The 23,524-nt window shown below is 47.4% G+C and overlaps 1 protein-coding gene across 6 annotated transcripts in view; it reads right to left on the bottom strand.

Moving 5' to 3' along the window:
• Kdm2b (lysine demethylase 2B) overlaps nt 1-23,524 on the bottom strand; it is an 85,273-nt gene that overhangs the window by 26,144 nt on the left and 35,605 nt on the right. For all 6 annotated transcript variants that reach the window (XM_090320000.1, XM_090320002.1, XM_090320007.1 and 3 more), the window contains 4 exons: nt 22,790-22,905; nt 17,538-17,664; nt 15,766-16,244; nt 14,633-14,719 (listed from right to left, as the gene is read on the bottom strand). In XM_090320000.1, the coding sequence (XP_090176126.1) occupies nt 14,633-14,719; nt 15,766-16,244; nt 17,538-17,664; nt 22,790-22,905 (809 nt within the window). The remainder of the gene's footprint in view (nt 1-14,632; nt 14,720-15,765; nt 16,245-17,537; nt 17,665-22,789; nt 22,906-23,524) is intronic.

The following is a 23,524-nucleotide window of genomic DNA, read 5'->3' as shown; positions in this document are numbered from 1 at the left end:
CTCGTCCTGGGACAGCAACAGCACTAAGATGAAAGGAGAAAAAAGAAGAAATGTGATGGGAGTGGGATATACATAAATAGAAATATATCTATAATCTATGATACAATGTAGCTGCAGGACCAGAATGGCTAAGATATGTTAGAAAGACATGTATAAGGGCTGGGCATGGCTCAAGTGGTCTACAGAATGCCTAGCAAGCTGGAGGTATGGCCAAAATGTATCATTTAACTACATAAATTCTGATTCACAATTGGCACATGTGTGTCAATCTATAGTAAAATATAAGGATTAGGGCAATGTATGATGGAAGACTCAAAATTGGGAGTGACAATCGAGGTGGATTTTGATCTATATGTTTTGCTCTTCATAATTCATATATTCATGGACTCTTTCTAAAATTAATAAAAGCTGTGAAAAGCCATCCTAAAGGTTTGTCCTTATTCTCTTCTATTCTTCAAGGGAGGCCAAGAAAAAGTGACCACCATCTTCCCAAGATTGATCTGTCCAGTCATCCCTGGGGAAAGGAGAGGGAGAGAACAGAAATAATAAAATGCATGCCCGGCACGGTGGCTCGCACCTGTAATCCTAGCTACTCAGGAGGTTGAGATCTGAGGATTTCGGTTCAAAGTCAGTTCAGGCACTATAGCCTGTAAGACTCTTATCTCCACTTAATCACCAGAAATCCGAAAGTGATGCTGCGGCTCAAGGGGTAGGATGGTAGCCTTGAGCTGAAGAGCTCAGGGACAGCGCCCAAGTCCACAATTCAAGTCCCCTGATAGAAAAAAAAAAGAAAAAAAGAAAGAAAGAAAAGAACAATATAAGTCTATCCAGCGTTACTTCCTCACCTTCTTTAATTGGTCTTCCCTCAGCTGGGCACTGCTGGCTCATACCTGCAATCCTACTTAGGAGGCTGAGATCTGATGATCTGGGTTCAAAGCCAGCCTGGGCAGGAAAGTCTGTGGAATTCTCATCTACAATTAACCACCAGAAAGCTGGAAGTGGAACTGTGGTTCAAGTGGTAGAGCACTAGCTTTGAGCACAAGTGGTACACACACACACACACATATATATTCAGTCTTCCCAGGACTCATAGAAAAGGTCTTTTGGAGAACTATTCTTCAAATACAATGGATGTAAGAGGAATCCCTTTATCTATCTCCTCACCTGACAAGTTCCTGTCTTGGGGTAGCCTGAATAAAGCTGGTGGAACAAGTAATGTTATACAGGCTAAAGAAATTACTAATGTTATCTAATTGCCTTTTTATTTTTCCCCTGGAGAGTCATTGTACAAGCATTTAAAAACCACATATATTTGTCATATGGGTCCGCTAAACAGACTGAGCTTTCTGTTAAATGCAGTTTCTCTGCTAATTATGTCTCTTTACATTACCAAAAGAAACCTATAAATATTGACAGAAACTGTGATTTCTCACAATTAAAGAAATAATTTTAAAAAATTAACAGATGGGGCCGGGAGTTTGGCCTAGTGGTAGAGTGCTTGCCTAGCATGCACGAAGACCCGGGTTCGATTCCTTGGTACCACATACTTAGAAAAAGCCAGAAGTGGTGCTGAGGCTCAAGTGGTAGAGATCTAGCCTTGAGAAAAATCAAAGGACAGTGCTCAGGCCCTGAGCTCAAGCCCAGGACTGGCAAAAAAAAAAAAAAAAAAAAAAAAAAAGACTGGCACTGAACTGAGACATGAAATTTCTATCCTCTAGCCCAGTCCAGGTCCAGAGCTTTTTCTAACTTAAAAAAAAAAAAAAAGTTCTCAGCCAGGTGCTAGTGGCTCACTCCTGTAATCCTAGCTACTCAGAAAGCTGAGATCTGAGAATAAGATCTGAGGGTCATGGTTAGAAGCCAGTCCAGGTAAGAAAGTGAGACTCTTATCTCCAATTAACCACCAAAAAGCCAAAAGTGGAAGTGTGGCCCAACTGGTATAGTATTAGCCTTGGGCAAAAAGTCTCAAAGGCAGGGTCCAAGTTCTGAATTTAAACCCCAGGACTGGTACACATGCACACATACACATGCACACGCACACACACACACACACACACACACACACACACACACACACACACACACACACACACACACACTCCTAACTGATTAACTAAACAAGTAAAATTTAAATTAAAAAAAAAAAATCCTGGCTGAGGGGCATAGCCTAGTGGTAGAGTGCTTGCCTAGCATGCACGAAACCCTGGGTTCGATTCCTCAGTACCACATACACAGAAAAAGCTGGAAATGGTGCTGTGGCTCAAGTAGCAGATCTCTAGCCTTGAGCAAAAAGTGTCTAGACAGTGCCCAGGCCCAGAGTTCAAGCCCCATGAGTGGCAAAAAAAAAAAAAAAAATCCCGACTGGGGATTTAGCTCAGAGGTAGAGCACATACTTTAGGGTAAGATGTCACTTCCCAACACCACAAAATAAATTTCACCTAACGCATCCAATCTTGCCCTCTTCTTCTGTACATCTCACCTAAATTAGAAGGATATATTATCTAAAAGTATGTGGTCAAACACACATCCATCTTCCTAATGATGTAAAATAGAGGAGGAAGGGAACATGACAAGACAACCTATCCCCCAAATACAATGGAATTTGATTCCAAAGTTAAAGGTAGGCCATTATTCTACAAGGAAAACACTAGTAATATATATATTATTTTAAATTTAATTTTTATTTATTTATTTATTTATTTGCCAGTCCTGAGCTTGGGCTCGGGGCCTGAGAACTGTCCTTGGGTTTTCTCAAGGCTCTACCACTTGAGCCACAGCACCACTTCTGGCTTTTTTCTATGTATGTGGTACTGAAGAATCGAACTTGAGTCTCTGTGCATGCTAGGCAAGCATTCTACCACTAGGCCAAACTCCCCGCCCCCTAGTAATCAATTTTTAAAAAGACAACACTACTACTAACAAATAATTATGGCTGCCAAGCTTTCTAATGGCTCCAACAAAGACACAGCCTTCAATATTTCAGTTGCTTTCCAAGAATATGTCTTTGGCACTACTAACAGAGACAGCTGAGCAGGTTATCAGGACTGAGGAAGAAATCCTTGGCTACAGACTTTAATTACAGGCTATTCCACTCGATGCTGTCTTGACGCTGCAATAATGTGGTTCTAATAGCTGACAAATTCAAGGGACAAAGGGTATAAGGGACTATTGGAAATCTTAATTCTCTTTCAGTGAGTGTTCTTTTAGCAGCAGGCTGGGACTAGGGCACCAAAATTCAGGGGAGGGAGGAGTACCCAAGAGGATTAGGCATTAGGCCTACAGAGAAAGCGGAATAAAATGATGGACGGACTTCAGGAGCTCTGGGAACATCTTGCCGGTGACTTCACACATCTAACAATAGTTTCTCAGGCACCTGCTATCTGGGTCCAATCTTGCATTGATAATATACAAAGTGGATAATAGAATGTATTAGAAAGCAGAAAGGCCTACCCAAGGAGGATCATGGCAGGAAATGGATGGTACCCTGCCTTCTTTTTTTTTTCCTTAACCAGTCTTGGGGCTGGAATTCAGGGCCTGAGCATTCCTCAAGGCTAATGCTCTGCCCCTTGAGCCACACAGTACCACTTCGGGCTTTTTTTTTTCTTCTGTGTATGTTATATTGAGGAATCGAACCCCGGTCTTCGTGCATGCTAGGCAAGCACTCTACCACTAGGCCACGCTCTTGGCCTCCTGGCATTCTTACATTGGGTCGAGGAGGACAGTTCAACAGAAGCTCAACTGAACCGGGTACAGTTCCTCAGTACCACATACATAAAAAAAAGCCAGAAGTGGTACTGAGCTCAGGTGGCAGAGCTCTAGCCTTGAGAAAGTCCAAGGACAGTGCTCAGGCCCTGAGCTCAAGCCCAGGACTGGCACAAAAAAACAACAAAAAAAAAAGAGTTGAATTAGCTGGGAGGATCCTGGCCTGGGGCCTGGAGGTAGAGGCAGCCTGTTAACCATCATCCACGGTCCATTTTACAGGAGATGTGAGGTCATTAACCCCCAAATACTCCTGCCTCAGTAAATGGAATGTGGGAGCCAACTCCAATCCCTTCCTTTGCCTGAACGGCAAAGCAATCCGAGCCCTGGACCCTGCAGTCCCCCCAAACACATCTGTGGTCCACTCTCCTTCCTGCCACTGTGAGCACCCTAAACCAATCCCTAAACCAATCAAAGCTTCAGCCCTGCCTCCTCAGGGGCCAGTTTTAGCCTGCTGCCTTCACTTCACACTTCTTTCAGTCTCCACGAGGTCTGAGGGCGGACTGAAGGGGGGGGGACATGGCACTGGCTTTCAGTCTGGGACGATGGATGGAGTCCTGAAGACGGCTCCATTACGGTTGTGAGGGTGGGCCACACCACTTACCTGTGTATGTCAACTTCTATGTAACATAGTGTATTAATTAATGAGTCCAAGTGACTTCTTCCAAGACAAACCATGCGCTGGCTCCTTTTGACTCAGGATCAGATCTACATCTATACTATCAAGTCTGACATGCAAAGTGAGCCCACCCCTCCACCTCCCCATCCATCCAGCCTCCTTCAAGGAACTTTCTGGGCTCTCCATGCCAGGCTAGGGATCTTAGTCTCTAGGACCCTCTCCCAGAGAACTGAGAGAGGCCTCCCCACCTTGGCCCCACCAGGGTCCGGTATACGGCCTTGCCTCCTCTAGGTAATAATCTATCCCACTGTGCATTTGCCACACCTGCACACAATCAGCTCCATGAGGACAGGAATAAATCTGTCTGTTCCCACCCCACCCCTAGTGCAGGGCCACACACGCACATTCTAGGCTAATCACTTGTTCCTTGGAGGAAAGGAGGAAAGCAGGCCAGTCACCCCGCACCCTGCTGACACTGGACTGGAAATGGCACATTCTATGACATCACCATAAACACCTAGTGAGCAAGGAGACAGTGCTGGTGGGGGGGGGAGGGAGGGACGCCCCTCAGGCCTTTCAGTTTCTGGTCACAAGACATCTATCTATCCATCCATCCATTCTTGTTTTGTAATGTGTTTAAAGATATCTCACTCAGAGCCTGAAGATCGGCCTAGTGGTAGAGTGCTTGCCTAACACGCAGGAAGACCTGGATTCGATTCCTCAGTACCACATGCATAGAAAAAACCAGAAGTGGTGCTGTGGCTCAAGTGGTGGAGCTCTAGCCTTGAGAAAGACCAGGGACAGTGCTCAGGCCCTGAGTTCATGGCAAAAAAAAAAAAAAAAAAAAAAATCTCACTTACTAAATACAGTGGTTTCATTCACATGGCCAACAGAGCCACAGCAGCTGGTGTCTGAAGGACACTAGTACAACTCGTAGTTTCCCTGCCCATCTCAACCGCTGTGCTCAGGTATACCAGACGGCACTTCAGTACTGTGCACTGGGGGTGTATGATGGTTAAAGTCATCAACAACAACAATCAAAAAAATAAATAAATAAACAGGGCCAGGAATTTGGCCTAGTGGTAGAGTGCTTGCCTAGCATGCAGGAAAACCCAGGTTCCATTCCTCTGTACCACATACATAGAAAAACTGGAAGTGGTGCTATGGCTCAAGTGGTAGAGCTCTAGCCTTGAGAAAGCCCAAGGGCAGTGCTCAGGCCCTAAGTTCAATCTCTAGGACTAGCAAAAAACAAAAACAAAACAAGCTGGGCATGGTGGCTCACACCTGTAACCCTAGCTACTAAGGAGGCTGATATCTGAGGATTGAGGATCAGAGCCAGCCTGGGTTCTAAAGTCACAAAAGTCTGTGAGACTCTTATGTCCAATTAACCACCAGACAACCAGAAGTGGTGCTGTGGCTCAAGTGATAGAGCACTAGCCTTGAGCTGAAGAGCTTGGGGACAGTGCCCAGGACTGACCCAAAAAAAAAAAAAGAGGCTTGCAAATAAGCTTCAGTGATTGCTCAAGGGCCACACCTGTTACCTACACAAATGAGCACATACCTGGGTCTTAGACATGGAATGACTAAAAATTTCCACCCTTGGTGGTGGCAGTTTGGCCTCGTGGTAGAGTGCTTGCCTAGCATACACTGAGACCAGGTTTAATCCCTCAGTACCACATGCATAGAAAAAGTCAGAAGTGGTGCTGGCTCAAGTGGTAGAGCTCTAGCCTTGAGAAAACCCAAGGACAGTGCCCAGACCCTGAGTTCAAGCCCCAGGACTGACAAAACAAAACAAAATTCCACTGTTGCACTGTTGGGCAGGAGCGGAAGTTGTTTGGTTCTGGTCTACACCACAGGAAGGGTATGAGGGTTTCCATGAGGTCTGAAGACTGGGCATACCACAAGCTCCAACACACTGGACTGAAACCTCCAAAACGGAAAGCCAAAACAAACCTTTCCACTCTTGAAGTTGACTGTCACAGGGCATTTGTTACAGTCATGGAAAGTGCATTTATGGGGCATCCCTCAGACACCAGTCATTTTCTGCCCTCTTGATTTTTTTGTTGTTGATGTTGCACGCACCATTATTTAAGGTACTCAAGACCATCTTTTCTGGGTTTCCCTTCCATGCTCCACACTGCAGACAAAATGGCCACCACTGAGAAAAGCCTTTGGATTCCCGATCAGGAGCTCCTCGCTGTCCCTCCTGAGGTCAGCACGCTTCGCTTGCCTTGTGTGGCCCACAGGCTTCTGTGGCCTGCTTCCTCATGACACGTGATTTCCTCACCCTGGCCCTGGCCTGGAGGCTGCTCCAGGCCAGTTCTGCCCTACGACCAGTGGGTTATAGGACTGGACAGCTGACACCCAAAGCCTACGACATCCTCTCCGCTTCCCCTCACCTGGCAGGCAGCATTGGGAGAGGGGCCTCAGCTACCTCAAGTCCCCAGGGACGTGCTCTAAGGAGATGGACACCCTTCCCACAGAAGGGCCCCAGGCTTGTCTGAGCAAAGGGGGTGAGCACCCAATCAAGGAGCCCAGTTACAATACAACCATGCAAGTTTTCAGGAAATGAAACCACCCGATCCCCCACTCCGTTACAGATTCAATTATGCTCAAGCAAATGGTAATGTAGAGATGCGAAATGTGAGAGCAAACTAAGCAAAAAAGAGTGGGTGTATGCAAGTGGTAGTGCCCAGTAAGTTTAAGGTCCTGAATTTGAATGCCGGGGAGTTAAAAAAAAAAAAAAAAAAAGAATCTGAGAGCTTTTAGAAAGTGCAAACTCGCAGGCCTCACTCCAAACACATGGATTCATAATCTTTGGGGTACCCCAGGATATGAGCGCACACTTGCACGTGTGTATGTTTAAGTTCTACAAGTCAGGCTGATGCTCCACACTTGAAAACTGGCCCTCACTGCCTTCCTAGGAAACCATGGGCCCGGAAGAAGGAACAGTAAAAGGCAGCCACTGTCACCAGCCACCACCTCTTCCTCGTTGACTTAATTAAATCATGGCTGACAGCAATTGAGAGGAGGTCAGCACATGCAACACGAAGTACAGGGCTCTTTCATGGAACGATGTACTTCAGGGACAGGCTATGTTTCATACTCAAGGGACCCCAAACTTCTCAGGCCTCTCGCATCCATCTGCCCAATTATAGAGAAAGGGGAAGAGGAACAGAGCAACGTGACTGGGGCAAATCAATGTGAACACTGAGGGTGTGTACCACCTTCCATGACCTCAAAGATCCCCATAAAAAGCAGAGACTGTGGCTTAGTGGTAGAGCAGTTGCTGAGCACGCATGAAGGCCTGGGTTCGATTCTTCAGCACTACATAAACAGAAAATTAATAAAACAGAAAAAAAATCATTAAAAAAAGAAAATCAATCCAGTCACTGCCAGGTCAGAGGACCCTGTCCTAATAGCCTCTCTGCTGCTGCTGCTGCTGCTGCTGCTTCTCCTTTTTATTGTAATGTATAGAGGGGTTACAGTTATATTCTCCAGATAGTAGGTGCATTACTTCTCACACATTGATACCTTCTCATAGTTTTGTCCTCATTTCCATCCCCCCACCCCACAGCCTCTCTGTTTCTATGCCAGTAATTGCAATTCACGTGGCACCTGTTGGGTCACTAGAGATAACAGACTGATAACAGACTAAGAAACAGAATGCTCCAACAGGCTCCCTCAGTTTGGCTGGGTCTCCTCTCCTTCCTTGGTCGTCCCCTTGGGAGAATGGGCCTGCAGGCCAGCAACAGGCTTGCTAATAAGGCTAAGGTCAGAGGCCAAGCTTCAAATAAGCTTAGTTCCCTTGCCTGGCCTTGAGGATCACAGACAGGCCCCCCGAAATCCTGCCACTTGGTCATAAAAGGAAGTAGCCAGAGTGGAGATGGATCAAAGCAAGTCCAATGCCACTGGGAGAAACAGCCGATTGGGTGAATGGTGACGGACAGCCCTTCAGGCCTCACGGCACCTAATCAGTTCCAGAAAGGGACTCTGTGCTCCTGGAAGGGAGGTGGAGATCAAAGCATTTCTTGCTAATCATCATTGGAGCCTTAATTACTTGTTGAGTAACCCAACCCAGCACCCTGACAGCCTCAGTGAGCACCCTTGATCTTTCAACTCAATGGGGCATCAAATTGGAAGGAAGCCGACAGAGAACTTGGGAACCCAGAGACCTGGGGTGGCCCAGGCAGCCAGTCGTTCAGTTATTTCTTCCTTTCTAGTTAACTTTTTAACCCCGTCAGTCAGGAAATGCATAAATAGAGTACCAGCCTCCCTTCCCCCAACCCTCTGCCACATTTCACTAGGTCCTCACAGAAAGTTACTGAAGAAACATACCGATCTGGGGACAAACCCCTCTGTGACCACAAGCTGTGTGGCCTGAGGCAGATCGCATTCTACTCTGAGCCCTCAACTGTTTCCAGAGTAGTCTCTCCTAGCCCAGAGTCATTTCTCCTAGCTGTTTGGATAAAGAAAACTCTTACAGCTGCAATAGAATGTGGTGGAACAGTGCTGCCACACTGACGTGGGCCCTGGGTTTGGTCACCACCAATATTAACAACAAAAAACAACCTGTTCACTGATAAACCTGCTCATAACATCATTATTCACAACACCCAAAGAGTAGACACAGCCTGAACATCCATCAACAGACAAAAGGATAAATGCAAACGTTAAAAATCACAAAATATCGCCCAGTGATAATGGAGTATCCTTTGGCCACAAAAGGAAGGAAGGACCAGATCTAACAGCACGTGCTGTACTTAGCAGCAGGTAGACCACAAGGTCAAGTCTAGCTTTAGCAAGACTTTGTCACAAAACCAATAGATAAACCCACCAAATAAACAAACAAAAGGTTTGACTGATTCTTCCAATATGGTGGGTGAACCATGAAAATCTCGTGCTCAGTGAAAGAAGCCAGGCACAGAACACCTGAGTTGTACGATTCCATTTATCTGAACTCCCAGAGGCCAAGAACCCATGGCTCATACCTATAATCCTAGCTACTCAGGAAGCTGAGATCTGAAGATTGAGGTTAGAAGATAGCCCAGGCAAGAAAGTCTGTGAGACTCCAATTAACCACCAAAAAAGCCAAATGTGGAGCTGTGGCCCAAGTGGTAGAGCCTTGAGTAAAAAAGCTCAAGGACCGTATCTAGCTCAAGTCCTGTACTGGTACACACATGCACACACACTCCCCGTCCCCCAACTGTCCAGAATACAAAGTAAAACAGGTCGGGGAAAAGGGGTCACCAGTGGGAGAGGGTAGATGAAAATGAATATGGTTTATGTAGTTTATCTGCACCCATGAAAATGGAACAATGAAAGCCATTGAGACTGTTTCAAGAAGGGGGAGGGGATATGGAAAGGGCTGCAGGACTAGATGAAGCTGACCAGGATACAATGTATACATGTGCAGAAATGTCACAATGCAAATCTTTCCTACAACTAACATACTAATTTTAAAAGAAATGTCCAGAATAGGGAAATCCATGCAGACAGAAAGATGCCTGGGATAGAAAGGAGAGGGGAGTAAAGGTCAGGGAGAACAGTCCTATGTACAATTAGGTTGATATTAAAGGTTTCATTTATTTTAAAACTCTTTGAGTATACCGAACAAAAACCCTGAAAACTTTAAATAAGTAAGTTATTGATAAGGTATTTTCTAAAAGATTGATGCCCCTAAAATAAAAAAAATATAGATAGCTGAGCTCCAGTGGCTCACACCTGTAATCCTAACTACTAGGGAGGCTGAGATCTGAGGACTATGGTTCAAAGCCATGAGACTTTTTTTTTGGTCCGTTGTGGGGCTTGAACTTTGGCCTTGGGCATTGTCCCTGAGCTCTTCAGCTCAAGGCTATCACTCTACCACTTGAGCCACAGTGCCACTTCCAGTTCTCTGATAGTTAATTAACTGGACATAAGTCTCACAGGATTTTAGTGCCCAGGCTGGCTTTGAACCACAATCCTCAGATCTCAGCCTCCTGAGTGCTAGAATTACAGGCATCAATCACTGGCACTGGCTCCATGAGACTGTATGCGCGCGCGCGCACACACACACACACACACACACACACACACACACACACACACACACACACACACACACACACACCCCCCCCCCCCCCCCCGCCGAGAGTGCTGCTCACCACTGGCTCTCCTCCCTCCTGCAGTTTCTGACCGGGCCAGAGACTCCATTGACCCCCAGCTATGTGAACTCAGTGTACCCAGTGTGGCTCAGCCACTCTCTGCAAGACCCTGACAGGACCTAGACACCCCCAGAAGCCATCTTCCTGTCTAGGCCTTTGGAGAAAAGGAAAACAAGAGTTTGGCATAGTCTCATTCCTTCTTTTTTTTTTTTGCCAGTCCTGGGCTTGAGTTCTGTCCTTGGACTTTCTCAAGGCTAGAGCTCTACCACTTGAGCCTCAGCACCACTTCTGGCTTTTTCTATGCATGTGGTACCGAGGAATCGAACCAAGGTCTTCGTGCATGCTAGGCAAGCACTCCACCACTAGGCCAAACTCCTGGCCCGGCATCTTCTCATATTTATTTTCAAGTGCCTCAGCAAGGAGATGAGGAGTCATGGGAGCTGGCGGGGTTGGGGGGGTGGGGACATGGGACCTGGCTTCATTTCTGAGGTTCATTGGCCCCCTTTATGGTTCCTGAGGTTTTGGTGGACAGTGCCGCTGTGCAGACCCACAGAACTCCCTGGAGCAAGGCCATTCCTATTCCAAGAAAGGAAGTGACAGCAGGTAAAGCCTGACTTTCCTCCTCTTAAGGTCCTACAGTGGCTGCCTGCTCCTGTTCTCTGTGCCCTGTCTGCAGGGGGTGCTTGTGGTGTGGTCTCATAAATGGTGCAGGTACCCCTGTACATAGGGGAGGCCGGCTTTATCACCCACACTCTGTGAACTGAGGCAGAACCAGGGATGAAGTTTTGGGGTTCCTAATCTACCTGGGCACCCCAAAAGCCTCAGAGAAAAATCTAATATCCACAGTAAATGAAGCTTTGTTCCTCCCACCTATCTAAGGCTCGAACCAAAGAGCCAAGAATCATCTAAAACACAGCTGACCAACAGAAATATGAGACGCAGGTGGACTTCTCAATTTTTTGTAGCTTTATCAGAAAGGTTCAAAGCCAACTCGGGCACTAAAGTCTGTGAGACTCTTTTGAGCCTCAGCATCACTTCTGGCTTTTTTCTATGTATGTGGTACCGAGGAATCGAACCCGGGTCTTCATGCATGCTAGGCAAGCACTTTAACCACTAGGCCAAACTCCCGGCCCTGTCTGTGAGACTCTGATCTCCAATCACCCACTAGAAAACCAGAAGTGGCGCTGTTGCTCAAGGGGTAGGGCCGTAGCCTTGAGCTGAAGAGCTCAGAGACAGTGCCCAGGCCTAGCGTTCGAGCTCTATGACCGACCAAAAAACAAACAAAAAAAAGGGGGGGGGGGCCTGGAGTTTGGCCTAGTGGTAGAGTGCTTGCCTAGCATGCCTAGCTCAAGTGGTAGAGCCCTAGCCTTGGGAAAACAAAGGACAGTGCTTAGGCCCTGAGTTCAAGCCCAAGGACTGGCCCAAAAAAAAAAGAGTCGGGGGAGGGGGCGGGCTGGGAATGTGGCTTAGTGGTAGAGTGTTTGCCTAGCATTCATGAAGCCCTGGGTTCTATTCCTCAGTATTACATTAGCAGAAAAGACCAGAAGTGGTGCTCTGGCTCAAGTAGTAGAGTGCTAGCCTTGAGCAAAAGCATGGATAGTGCCCAGGCCCTGAGTTCAAGCCCCAGGACTAGCAAAAAAGCAAACAAACAAAAAATGTAAACAATCTGAATAATTAACTTTGTTTAACCAATATATTAAAATAATGGTCATTTCTTCTAGGGTTACCAGAATAACCAATAAAAAAATACAAGGCACCTATTACATTTCAGGTAAATAACATTTAGGACATACTTGTAGTTTAAAAAAACAAGAAAGAAAACGTTGCTGAGCACTAGTAGACAAGGACAGCAATTTTATTCAAGTGGCAGAGATCTGAGGACTGTGGTTCAAAGCTGCCCAGGCAGAAAAGTCCCCATGAGACTCTTACCTCCAATGACCACTTAAAAACTGGAAGTGGCGCTATGGCAAAAACTGGTAGTGTGCTAGCTTTGAGCACAAAGAGATCAGGGACAGTGCACAGGCCCCAAATTCAGGCCACACAACCAAAAAAGGAAAAAGGAAAAGAAAAAGTGTGGTTCACCTGAAATTCTAATACATTTCACTACTATTGTTTATCCCAGTTGTTCTTCCTTTCCTGTTTAACTGGATATTTTTATGTTGAACACTGACCTGACTTTCAAGGTGGGGGGGAGAACAATGTACCACACTGAGAGAGAAAAAAGAAGAGGAAAAAAAGGAAAGGACAGACAAAAAGAAAATCCACCTAATAAGCAAGTTGAACCACCACTTCCCCACAATTAACTAGGTGACCACCAGGGGGTGATGCTCAGTTTCCATAGCTATGTAAAATGAATGCCTTTTTGTTGTTGTTGCTATAGTTGTTTTGTTTTGTTTTGCTAGTCCTGAGGACTGAATTCAGGGCCTGAGCACTGTCCTTGGGCTTTCCTCAAGTGCTGTCACAGCTGCTTGTTCTATGTATGTGGTACTAAGGAATTGAACCCGGGTCCTTCATGTATGCCAGGCAAGCATTCTACCACTAGGCCAAACTCTCCACCTCTGAATCCTGTTTTTTAATTTTTTGGTCAGTTGTTGGGCTTGAACTCAGAACCTGGGCACTGTCCCTGAGCTTCTTTGTGCTCAAAGTTAGTGCTCTATCACTTGAACCAGAGTGCTACTTCCCGTGTGTGAGTGGTCAATTGGAGATAAGAGTCTCATGAGGACTGTTCTGCCCTGGCTGGCTTCAAACTGCGATCCTCAGATCTCAGTGGTCCTGCGTAGCTAGGATTACAGGTGTAGGCACTGGTGCTCAGCAGTTTATTTTTATTTTTTAAATTTATTTTTATGTCTGTTGGGCTTGAACTAAGAGTCCACCCTTTTGCTCAAAGCGAGCACTCTACCACTTCCTAAACTCTTTAAAACAAACAAACAAACAAGTATCTGAGGCTCTAGGCTGTGGCTCATGCCTATAATCCCAGCCATGCAGGTTTGGTCATTTAGGACTGCTATGTCAAGGGCAACTTTGGAAAACTGTTCTCAAGACCAAATCTCAATCAATTAAAAAAAAAAAACCACACAAAAAACTGGGTATGGATGTACATGCCTGTTATCTCAAAAACCTCACACAGAACATATAAATAGCTAGAACACAGTCCAGGATGGCCTGGGCACAGTGCAAGACTCTACCACAAAAATACTTCAGTGATGGGCCGGGAGTTTGGCCTAGTGGTAGAGTGCTTGCCTAGCATGCACGAAGGCCCGGGTTCGATTCCTCGGTACCACATACATAGCAAAAAGCCAGAAGTGGTGCTGTGGCTCAAGTGTAGAGCCCTAGCCTTGAGAAAATCCAGGGACAGTGCTCAAGCCCTGAGCCCAAGCCCAGGACTGGAAAAAAAAAAAAAAAAAAAAGAGAAAACAACAAAAAAAAAATACTTCAGTGAAAACACTGGGAGGGTAGGGCCAGGAGTGTGGCTTAGTGGTAGAGTGCTTGCCTGTCATGCACAAAGCCCTAGGTTCAATTCCTCAGTACTACAGATAATACAGAAAAAGCCAGAAGTTGTGCTATGGCTCAAGTGGCAGGGCGCTAGCCTTGAGAAAGCTTAAGGACAATGCCCAGGCCCTAAGTTCAAGCCCCAGGACTGGCAAGAAAAACAAAAACAAAAAACAAAACCAAAAACATTGGGAGGGTACCTCAGGTGGTAAAGCACCTGTCTATTCAGGCGGATGAGATCTGAGGATCGCACCTCAAAGCCAGCCTGAATAGGACAGCCCATTGGACTCCTATGTCCAGTCAACCACCAGACAACCAGAAGTGACACTGTGGCTCAAAACGGTAGAGCAAAGTTTTAGCCTTGAAGCAGGGATAGCACCCAGGCCCTGAGTTCAAGCCCCGCGACTGACCAAAAATAAGTGAATGAATGAATGAATAAATAAATATACCAAGCCCAAATCCAAACAATTACAGCTCTGCAATGACCATATCAATACAATCATTCAGCACAATAGCAGTGCCCTCTACTAGTAGCTCCCGGAAAGCTGCTGACACTCAGCCTATAAGTCAAGTGAAAGGCGGTGGAACATAACGCTCCAACTGTGGGCAGCGTGCATCTTACCTTTGCTGTCTTCTTTGGCCAGCTGACCACAGGGACCCCAGTGATGGCTAGACTAGGGTCGTCTTCTGCATGCTCCTTCAGGACATTCTGTGTCAAACAAAGGAGGCATATGATCCTGGTGAAGGGAGGTCTCAAGCACAGTCTTCCTAACTTCTTATCAAACACCCTGCAAAGGCTAGGTGGGAGTGCCTACTGCCCACAAGCTCAACTACGTACTCAAAGAAACCACTGCCCAGCTCTAGTCCCTCACAGCCCTGACTCTGCCGCTCCTTCAGTCAACTTGCTGCTCCTCTCCTAATCCTGGCACGTGAGAACATGGATCAATCAGTCCTGGACACAAGTAGATATTTGATTTAATTTGACCAAGGATGGCACACCTATAACAACAACTACTCAAAGTGGAGATGGAAGGATGACAATTTGATGCCAACCAGGACAACAGACATTGAGATCCTATCAGAAAAACAAGCCTGACACAAGGGGTGCGCACCTGTAATCCTAGCTATTTGGAAGATGAATGTAGGAGGATTATGGTCCAAGGCTAGCCCAGAAAAAGCGGGACTCTACACACACACACACACACACACACACACACACACTTTTTTTTTCTTCAAGGGCAATCCTAAGGTTTGATCTCAGGGGACAGGTGCTGTCCCTGAGCTTCTTTTGATCAAAGTTAGGGCTCTATCACTTAAGCCACATCTCTACTTGTGGCTTTTTTGGTAGTTCAGTGGATTTTCCTGACCAGGCTGGCTTTGAACCTCAATCCTCAGATCTCAGTCAGAAAGAGGACCCCCAGGATACACAAGCTGTGCGCATGATCCGGATGCATGCTGCAGGAACCCTGCCCAGAACAGAACCGCTTTCTAGCCAGGAGGGAGAAATCTGCCCCCCAGAGGCAACAGCAGCCCTGATGCTGCAGAACCAGAGCCAGCCTCCAGCAGAGGTCAATGTGCAGCTCCAGTGGCCAGCATTCACATGCCCCAAAAGCTTTTCTGGGATACAATTGCCCTCCTGGAAGGCACCAGAACAGTGTGTACCAAGCCATCCTGAGCCAAACCACCCACCATTACAAGGAACAACCCGCTCGTCCTTGCCCAGCTGCCCAAACACCAGCCTTGATCTCTGCTCACCTTCACACCCTCCAGAAGTGCCTGGGGGTCCTCGATGCCCTCAGGGACACACTTCTTGTTCTCTGGGAGGGATTCAAGTTTCTCCACTAGAGCCTTCAAGCCCTTCAGTTCAAACTCAGTGAGGTGCGTCCATTTGGCAGACACTTCGGTAGCGGGAGAGCCAGTGGGTGTCTTGGGGTAGTCTATGGGCATTGTCGCAGACTTTGTGCTCTCCTCGGATTCAGTCGATAGTGTCCTCTTGAGGAATCGCATGGCAGGTGCTTTGGGTTTCTTTCCTGAATTCTCCTGATCCTCGGAAGGGGTGCTGGTGGGTGAGGCGGGACCATCAGCAGTAGGCTTGGGTGCTTTATCTGCACCATGCCCTTCCTCCTCCTCCTTCTCCTCCTCTTCCTCCTGGGGCTGCTGCTCACAGGACTCCTCCTCCATCTCCACCCAGGAATCAGATGAGAAGCCGTCTATACTGGTCTTTGTCGGGGCATCTGCAGGAAACAGGGTCAAAGATGCAGTATGATGGCCTTACTGCCTGCTGGGAGCCCTGGAAATGTCTTGTCACACTGCCCCCCACCCCCCACACACTTGTGCAGAGAGCAAGGCTCCAACCATGCTAAAGGTCTAGGTTAGACACATTTAAATCTCAGCTCTGCTTCTTCCCAACTATGTACAGGTTTGCATCTCCTCTCTGGACTCACCTGGCACTTTACTGAATACAGAAAAAAATCAGGTAAAGAGAACATAGACCACAACCATGATCACAAATCATTTATTAACAGGGGGAAACCCTAGAAATAGAAAGCAGGCTAGAAAGAAGCAGGAGGGGAGATGAGAGGACTGAATCTAAAAAGTATGGGCTTCTTTTTGGGTTGATGAACACATTTCAAATACTAGTGATGGTTGTACATATCTGTGAACAGATTAAAAACCACTGAACTATATGCCTGAAATGGACAGTATGTATGATATATAAGCTACAGCCCAATAGAGCTTGATGCTGGTGTTTTTCGCCTGTAATCCTAGCTACTCAGGAGGCTGAGATCTGAGGATCAAGGTTCAAAGCTAGCCCAGTACAAAAAGACCTGAGACTCTTATCTCCAATTAACCTCCAGAAAAGGGAAGTGGGGCTTGGCTTAAGGGGAGGGAAGTAACACCCAGGCCCAGGGGTAGGGTGGTAGCCTTGAGCTGAAGAGCTCAAAGACAATGCCCAAGCTGAGTTAAAGCCTCATGACACCCCCCCCCCCCCCCCCGGCCACACACACACACACACACACACACACACACACACACGAGTGCAGCTGGGAGTGTGGCCTAGTAGTAGGTGCTCGCCTAGCATGCATGAAACCCTGGGTTCGATTCCTTGGTACCACATACACACAGAAAATGCCAGAGTGGTGCTTTGGCTCAAGTGGTAGAGCACTAGCCTTGAGAAAGCCCAAGGACAGTGCCCAGGCACTGTTCAAGTCCCTGAGTTCAAGTCCCATGACTGGCAAGAACAAAACAAAACAACAACAACAAAAATACAAAAATCAGAGTGGAGCTGTGGCTCAAAGTGATAGAACACTAGCTTTGAGCAAAAGAGCTCAGGGACAGTGCACTGGCCCCAAGTTCAATCTCCACAACCAGCAAAATAAAATAAAAATACAATACATGGGCTGCAGGACTAACTCAGTGGTAGAACAATTACTTAACACATATGAGGCTTGGGGTTTGATCCTCAACTCCACAAGAAGGAAAAAAAAATATGCCATGAATACTTCCTTTAAACGTTGATCACTTACCAATAAGCATGGATTCTCGCTGGTACTCCTGAGTGAGGTGGGAGCGCTGGGTCACACAGTACACATATCTCTCCAAGACATACCAGCACATCTCATAGTAGAAGGGGTAACGGAACTTGGGTTGGACCTGAAAGCCAAGAGCAGGCAGGTAGAGGTCAGTTTCTGGAGGTGACAGAGAGAGGAAGGAGAGCCATGGGCAGAGGGTCCTGAAGGTAAGGTTTATTCTTCTCATCATCTAGCAAGAGCTCAAATGGAGGAAGGGAAAATAGGGAATGTCACTGGCAGGGAGGTGAGAGGGAGGCGCTGAAAAGGGGCAATGCCAGCAGCATGCACGAACGAGACAGAGGAGGAAGCATGAGTGAGGACAGCACTTCACTGGTCCCTGAGCTGCATGCCCAGGAAGGAGGACCAATGGAGTCCACTTGGTACTTCTGTGAGATGCAGAAAACCAGAGCTCTCCCCTAACCTTGCCAGTCCCCAAGTCTGTGAGCCCTACCTAATTCTAGTTACACAACAGACATGGATTCTTCATTCTAGAATATTCTGGCACATACTGGTCTCTAGAAAAAACAGAGATGGCCCCCTCCCCATTTTTGTCCCTTGGCAGTACCCTCTAGCACTGCAGGAAGAAGACCAACAGGGAAGGGCCCATGGGGACAGGGTAGGTCTCAGAGGTGGACCCCCCCTCCCCATGCTCCTCTTACTTCCACATCACTGCCCAGCCTGCCTTCTACTAAGGCCTTCCCGGGACTTCAAGTTCCTAATAGTGGTGAGTCTGGCGCTGAACTCACTAGAACTGGACCCCCAAGGGAACATCTCTTATAAATGTAGACAGGGAATATGAGCAATATAAAAAGGCCTAGGGCTCAAGGGATTCGAATGATGGCAGTTGGGAATCTATGTGGAGGAAATGACAGCAAGAGATGGAAAGGAAAAAGACCACCGATGACTCCAGCACAGAGGAACCTTCTGGAAACTTCATCCTGGCAGGCAAGGGAAGAGCAAGCATGTGTAGAGGTCCCTCAGATGCTATACAACAGGTCTGGCATGTCCACACTCACACCTAGCCTGGCCTCTTGCCTGGGGTAGGTTTGTGAGCCAGAGATCTCTTCTCACCTTTCCCATCCTGTCTCTGCTTTTCTCCCACTCAGGGCAGCATTATACCTCAGGAACACAGACCAATACAAGCAGATCATTGTCGTCTATTTGCCCTAAAATACATTTTCCCAGCCATTCTCCATGTGGCTCCATTCTGCTAGCCCTCAGCACTCTGACCACTCCTGCCAACTTTGGGGCCCTTTTCCTGTTGTGGGCCTTCACCTCATCTGCACCCTGGGTGCACTTGGTGGATGACATGCTTTGGGATGCGAGCAATGTTATCACATGCTTTTCAGCTCCTTAGGGAGATGCGTGAGGTTGGCTCTTAAGTCTAGTGTTTTCCTTGGCTCCAGCTATTTCATAAGAACCCCCATTACATTGCTAGGATAGTAAAAAATAAACAACAATAATTGCTTTTCAAATACTGAATCAGTGCCCACCCCTGGAATTTACAAAAGAGAGGCACTCTTTGGCATGAAGCAGACTGTGCTCTCTGATGATGAAGAAGGGTGGATGTCAGCCTCACCCCTAGCCAGAACAAGGGCCAAATGAATCTGAATTGGAAACCAATCATCAACCCCTAAAGTGCACGGTGAGGGGCTTATACCCTCATTCAACTGACCACTGACTCAAATGACATTTTGACTTTTCAAATTTTTGGACACTTGTCCAAGTGACTGTGCCACACTACTGGCAATCATGATGCCTAAGAATCTAGCATGGTAGAAAAAAAAAAAATGGGAGGGCAGGCTATTGCTCAGGAGGGGAAGATAAATCTCCCCTGTTTGTTGCTGAACCCAAGGGAAACCAGCTGGGTGAAAATAAATGCTGATGAAGGGATTCAAAGGTTTGGGTGTTTTGTGTTGGGTTTTAATCTTTAATTTTTTTTTTCCAAGAGAGGGCTGCAGGAAACAAAATTTGCAAAGAATTGACTTACAAACGGGTTGTCGCCTTCCACCCTTCGCCTTCAAAAGGTTTCAGCCACATGCCTGGGAACATTAAACACAGGATTGCTCGATATTATTTGATGACAAACCCGGAGCCTCAACTGAACTGAGCTGTGAACAGACCTCAGTCCAAAAACAAAAGGCAAGGCAGGCAGAAAGCATGACCAGTTCCCAGCCAGGAAGGTAACCCAATCTATCAGCAGATCTCAAGGGTTCAATTTGAATTCCAAAGGCCCATTCAAGCGGCACATGGCCTGAACCTTTCCTCAGAGTCCCAGGTCATCTGAGAAGGCAATGCCTTTGCAGATGACAGCAGAAAGTGGCTCCGAGCATCCAAGGGATTGAAAAAGTAACATGAGGGTGGGTGCAAGTATTAAAATTTATTTTTCTCCTGTGGGGGGAAAAAAAAATCAGTGGAAGAAATGAAAAAAAAAAAATCCAATGGAAGGGAGAAAAGGGGGCAGAGAGGAAAATTATTTGCAAAGTTCCAAACAGGTTCACGGGCTGTGAGGGAAGGACAAGCTGGCATTACCTCTTCAGGAAGGTTGCTTTCACTAGAGCCATTAAGAAAAAGGAAAAAGAAGACAAGTATAAGAGGCAGCAGTTTGCAGGATTTTCATTTGGCCCTTCCTATCTTTCTCTGTCTCTCTGTCTGTCTCTCTCTGTCAGCTGTAGGCTTGAACTCAGGGCCTGGGCATTGTCCCTGAGACTGCTTTTGTTCAAGGCCAGCACTCTATCATTTGAGCCTGTCACAGCGCCACTTCTGGTTGTTGAGTGGTTTACTTGGAGATAAGAGTCTCATGGGGACTTTTCTGCCCCGGCTGGCTTTGAACTGCAGTCCTCAGATCTCAGCCCGGCACCTGGCTTCCTATCTCTTATTAGCTTAATTCGTATTAAAAGTGTATCATGATTGTTGTGATCTGATCATAAAAGAACAAGCATGGAGCACATCTACTATGCTGAAGGTTTCCACCACCACCATCATCATCATCTCCTGAGTCAGGCAGCTTCCCCTGCCCCAAGTCCTTGAAGGCCTGTACCCGACTGGCTGCTTGATGGGCAGGGGATGCTGCAGGATGAGGTCACCTACCATCTAGCGTAGAACCAGGAAACAATGAGAGCAAGACAGGACTCCTAAACTAGGGAGGATCTTGGGATCTGGTCTGGATAGGTTCTCTCCCTGACCTCCCTGTCCCCTCCCCCCCAACTTGATCTACAACAGCAAATTCTGCTTCTAAGTCAAACCAGTCTGCAAAGTGCTTCCTCTGTTCCACCTATAGCATTTGGTTTCCAAACAAAGCCATGTTTCAGGATTCCCAGAAATAGTTTTTGTTTTGTTTTGATGCCACTCCTGGCGCTTGAACTGAGGGCACTGTCCTTGGGCTTTTGTACTCAAGGATAGCACTATATCATTTGAGCCCCAGCTTCACTTCTGCTTTTCTGGTGACCATATAGAGATAAAGAGTCTCAGAAACTTTCCTTCCCTTGGGGTGGCTTCACATCCTGACCTTCAGATCTCCGCCTCCTAAAGAGCTAGAAAACACTATTTTTAAATGGCATAACCTCCTTAAGGGAGCTCATAGGGATGTAAGAAGCAAGCTGTAACGAGTGGACAAAGAACCCTGGTATTTTACTGGGCTTGCAGGACTCTCCTTGGTGCCTTTTGTCTATGTTGACTCCTAAGACATAAATAATTGAGCCTCGCAGCCAAACCCTCTCCAAAGACAGAAATCAAAGCAGATTAAAAAACCTGCTGCTTCCAGCCCAGCTTATTCCCCAGCCCCTACCTAGCCAAAAACCGGCTTCAAGGAAGCCAGACAGGATGGCTGCCTATTCAGAGCATAAGGACAGGGGCTTTTGGGAAAAAGGCCCTGCCATACATTCATACATGGGTGACATGCCACAACAGCTCAGCGTAATGCTTGGAGTCCCTCCATTACCCTTGCCTCCCTACCTTGAGAGCCACCAATGGGGAAGGGAGACTATACACCTGACAAAGAATGGAAGAATGGGACTCAGATCCTCTGCAATGTACAATTACATCCCCCAGGGAAGGGGACAGTTAAGTTGCTAAAGCAGCCTGGAAAGTCCAGGCCTGACTTCTCCCTCCTGACTGTTTTCTATCCATACCCGCTGCTTTGCTCACAAACACACTGGCCTCTTCTTCAGGGTCGGCCAAAGAACAGCTGGCCCGAGTCCAGAAGCACTTGACTCACACTGACACATGACCATTGTGCCCTAACAGTGCTGTGCTCCTACATGGCACAGCGCACGTGCTCCAGCTCGGGGCTAGCCTGAAGAAAGTCCATGAACCAGGGAATTGGCACAAGGTCGTGGTCTAGATCTGGGTCTCTGCAGATCTGGGCATCACAGACAGTAAATCTGCCACCCAGGAATGTAGGTAAGCAGACCGGGTACCATACCTGCCCGTTGACTAGGGCTCCAGGTGTTCTCCGGGACCCCTGGACCTGACCCCTCAATGCTGCGACTGGTACAAGACACCAGATAAGATACACACAGTGGCTAATGCTTGGACTCAGGTGTGTAATTCCATGAAAATCTACATTTTTAGGAAAATGGAAAATATAGACGCAACCTGGAGTAGCTGTGAGATGTCCCTGTAGGGTGCATAAAAAGAGAAACTGTGTGGTCTACCCACCCAGTGGGGAAGTCAACACTTTCCAGGGAAATTCGCAGGGCGCTGGGCACTTGTGGACCCCTGGTCCCGGAGTGTGAGGGAGGGGAGAGTTGAGCTAGGAGAAACTACATCGAGGGCCTAGGAATGCCTGGGCTCAGGAAACATGAGACCCTCATGAGACACTCCCAGCAGGCACTGACGAGCACAGAGCTGGGGACCTGGGAGGGGACTCATTCCTCTGTTAAGATTTCAGGTCACCAGAGAAATGACCTAGAATAACAGCCAGACCTGACCTTGGACCGGGCCAGTCTTCTTTCCAAGAAGATCCTCCATCCCTCCGACTCCTTTCTACACCAGTTCCTGACAGGTCACACTGCCTTCTCAAGAAACACTCCGTTTTCCACAGTGAGGCTTGGGGGGGATGGGGGGGGCGCTCAGGCCTGGAGATGAACAGGAACTCCAGGACCTTGAGAAAGGGATTCTTGCACGTTGTAGATGGAGGCCTGGCTTGAGGCAGGGAGTGGGAGTGAGGGGCTTCACGCCCCCGGAGGAGAAGGAAGCCTCCTTACCCGGGTTCTGTCTTCGATCTCATAGATCCGCAGCTGCATGGGCACGTTGAAGCTGTGCAGGATGTTCCCGCCAAACACCAGAGAGTCTACAGGGGTGTAGACTGCATGGATCCAACCTGGATGAGAGAGGCAGAAGGAGAGTGAGCCCTGGGCCCTGGGGACCCTCTCCTTACAAGGCTGGAGGGAGGCAAAGTCAGCATGAAGGAGAGCATCGGGGGCTTCCTGCAGAATGCAGAGGCTCCTAGCTGGTATGGGGCACCACACTCCAAAGCCTTATTGGTCCAGTGCTGGGGAGCTACAGACTAGCCCCTACCCTTAGGACCGAAATGAGCCAGCCTTCCTCCTGGAACCTGGCTGCAGTTGCCAAGAGAGGAGAGGGACAGAGAGACAGAGAGAGAAACAGAGACAGACAGAGACAGAGAGGGACCCTATGTCTACGCTGGCCAGGAAGCTGCACATCTTTCCTGAGCCTATGTCCTCATTGTCTTCCCCTCGCCACCCCACTCCCGCACCAGCCTCAGGAGAGGTAGAAAAGGAATAGCCCAGAGCCACAACTACACAGCAACATCTTAGGGACAGGACTCAGCTCACTAATTCTCACAGAAGTCCTACAAAGGACATACTATTTTCAGCCCCGTATCTACAGATAAAGAAATTGAGGTACAGAAAAGGGAAGTCATTTGGTTGAACCCAGGAAATTGGCCTCTGCCTGTGAAGGCTAGGGACAAAGTAACT

Source organism: Megascapheus bottae, chromosome 28 (assembly GCF_031878675.1).
Source record: "Megascapheus bottae isolate mThoBot1 chromosome 28, mThoBot2.hap1, whole genome shotgun sequence".
Taxonomy (NCBI): domain Eukaryota; kingdom Metazoa; phylum Chordata; class Mammalia; order Rodentia; family Geomyidae; genus Megascapheus; species Megascapheus bottae.
This window is presented reverse-complemented; position numbering and strand designations above follow the sequence as displayed.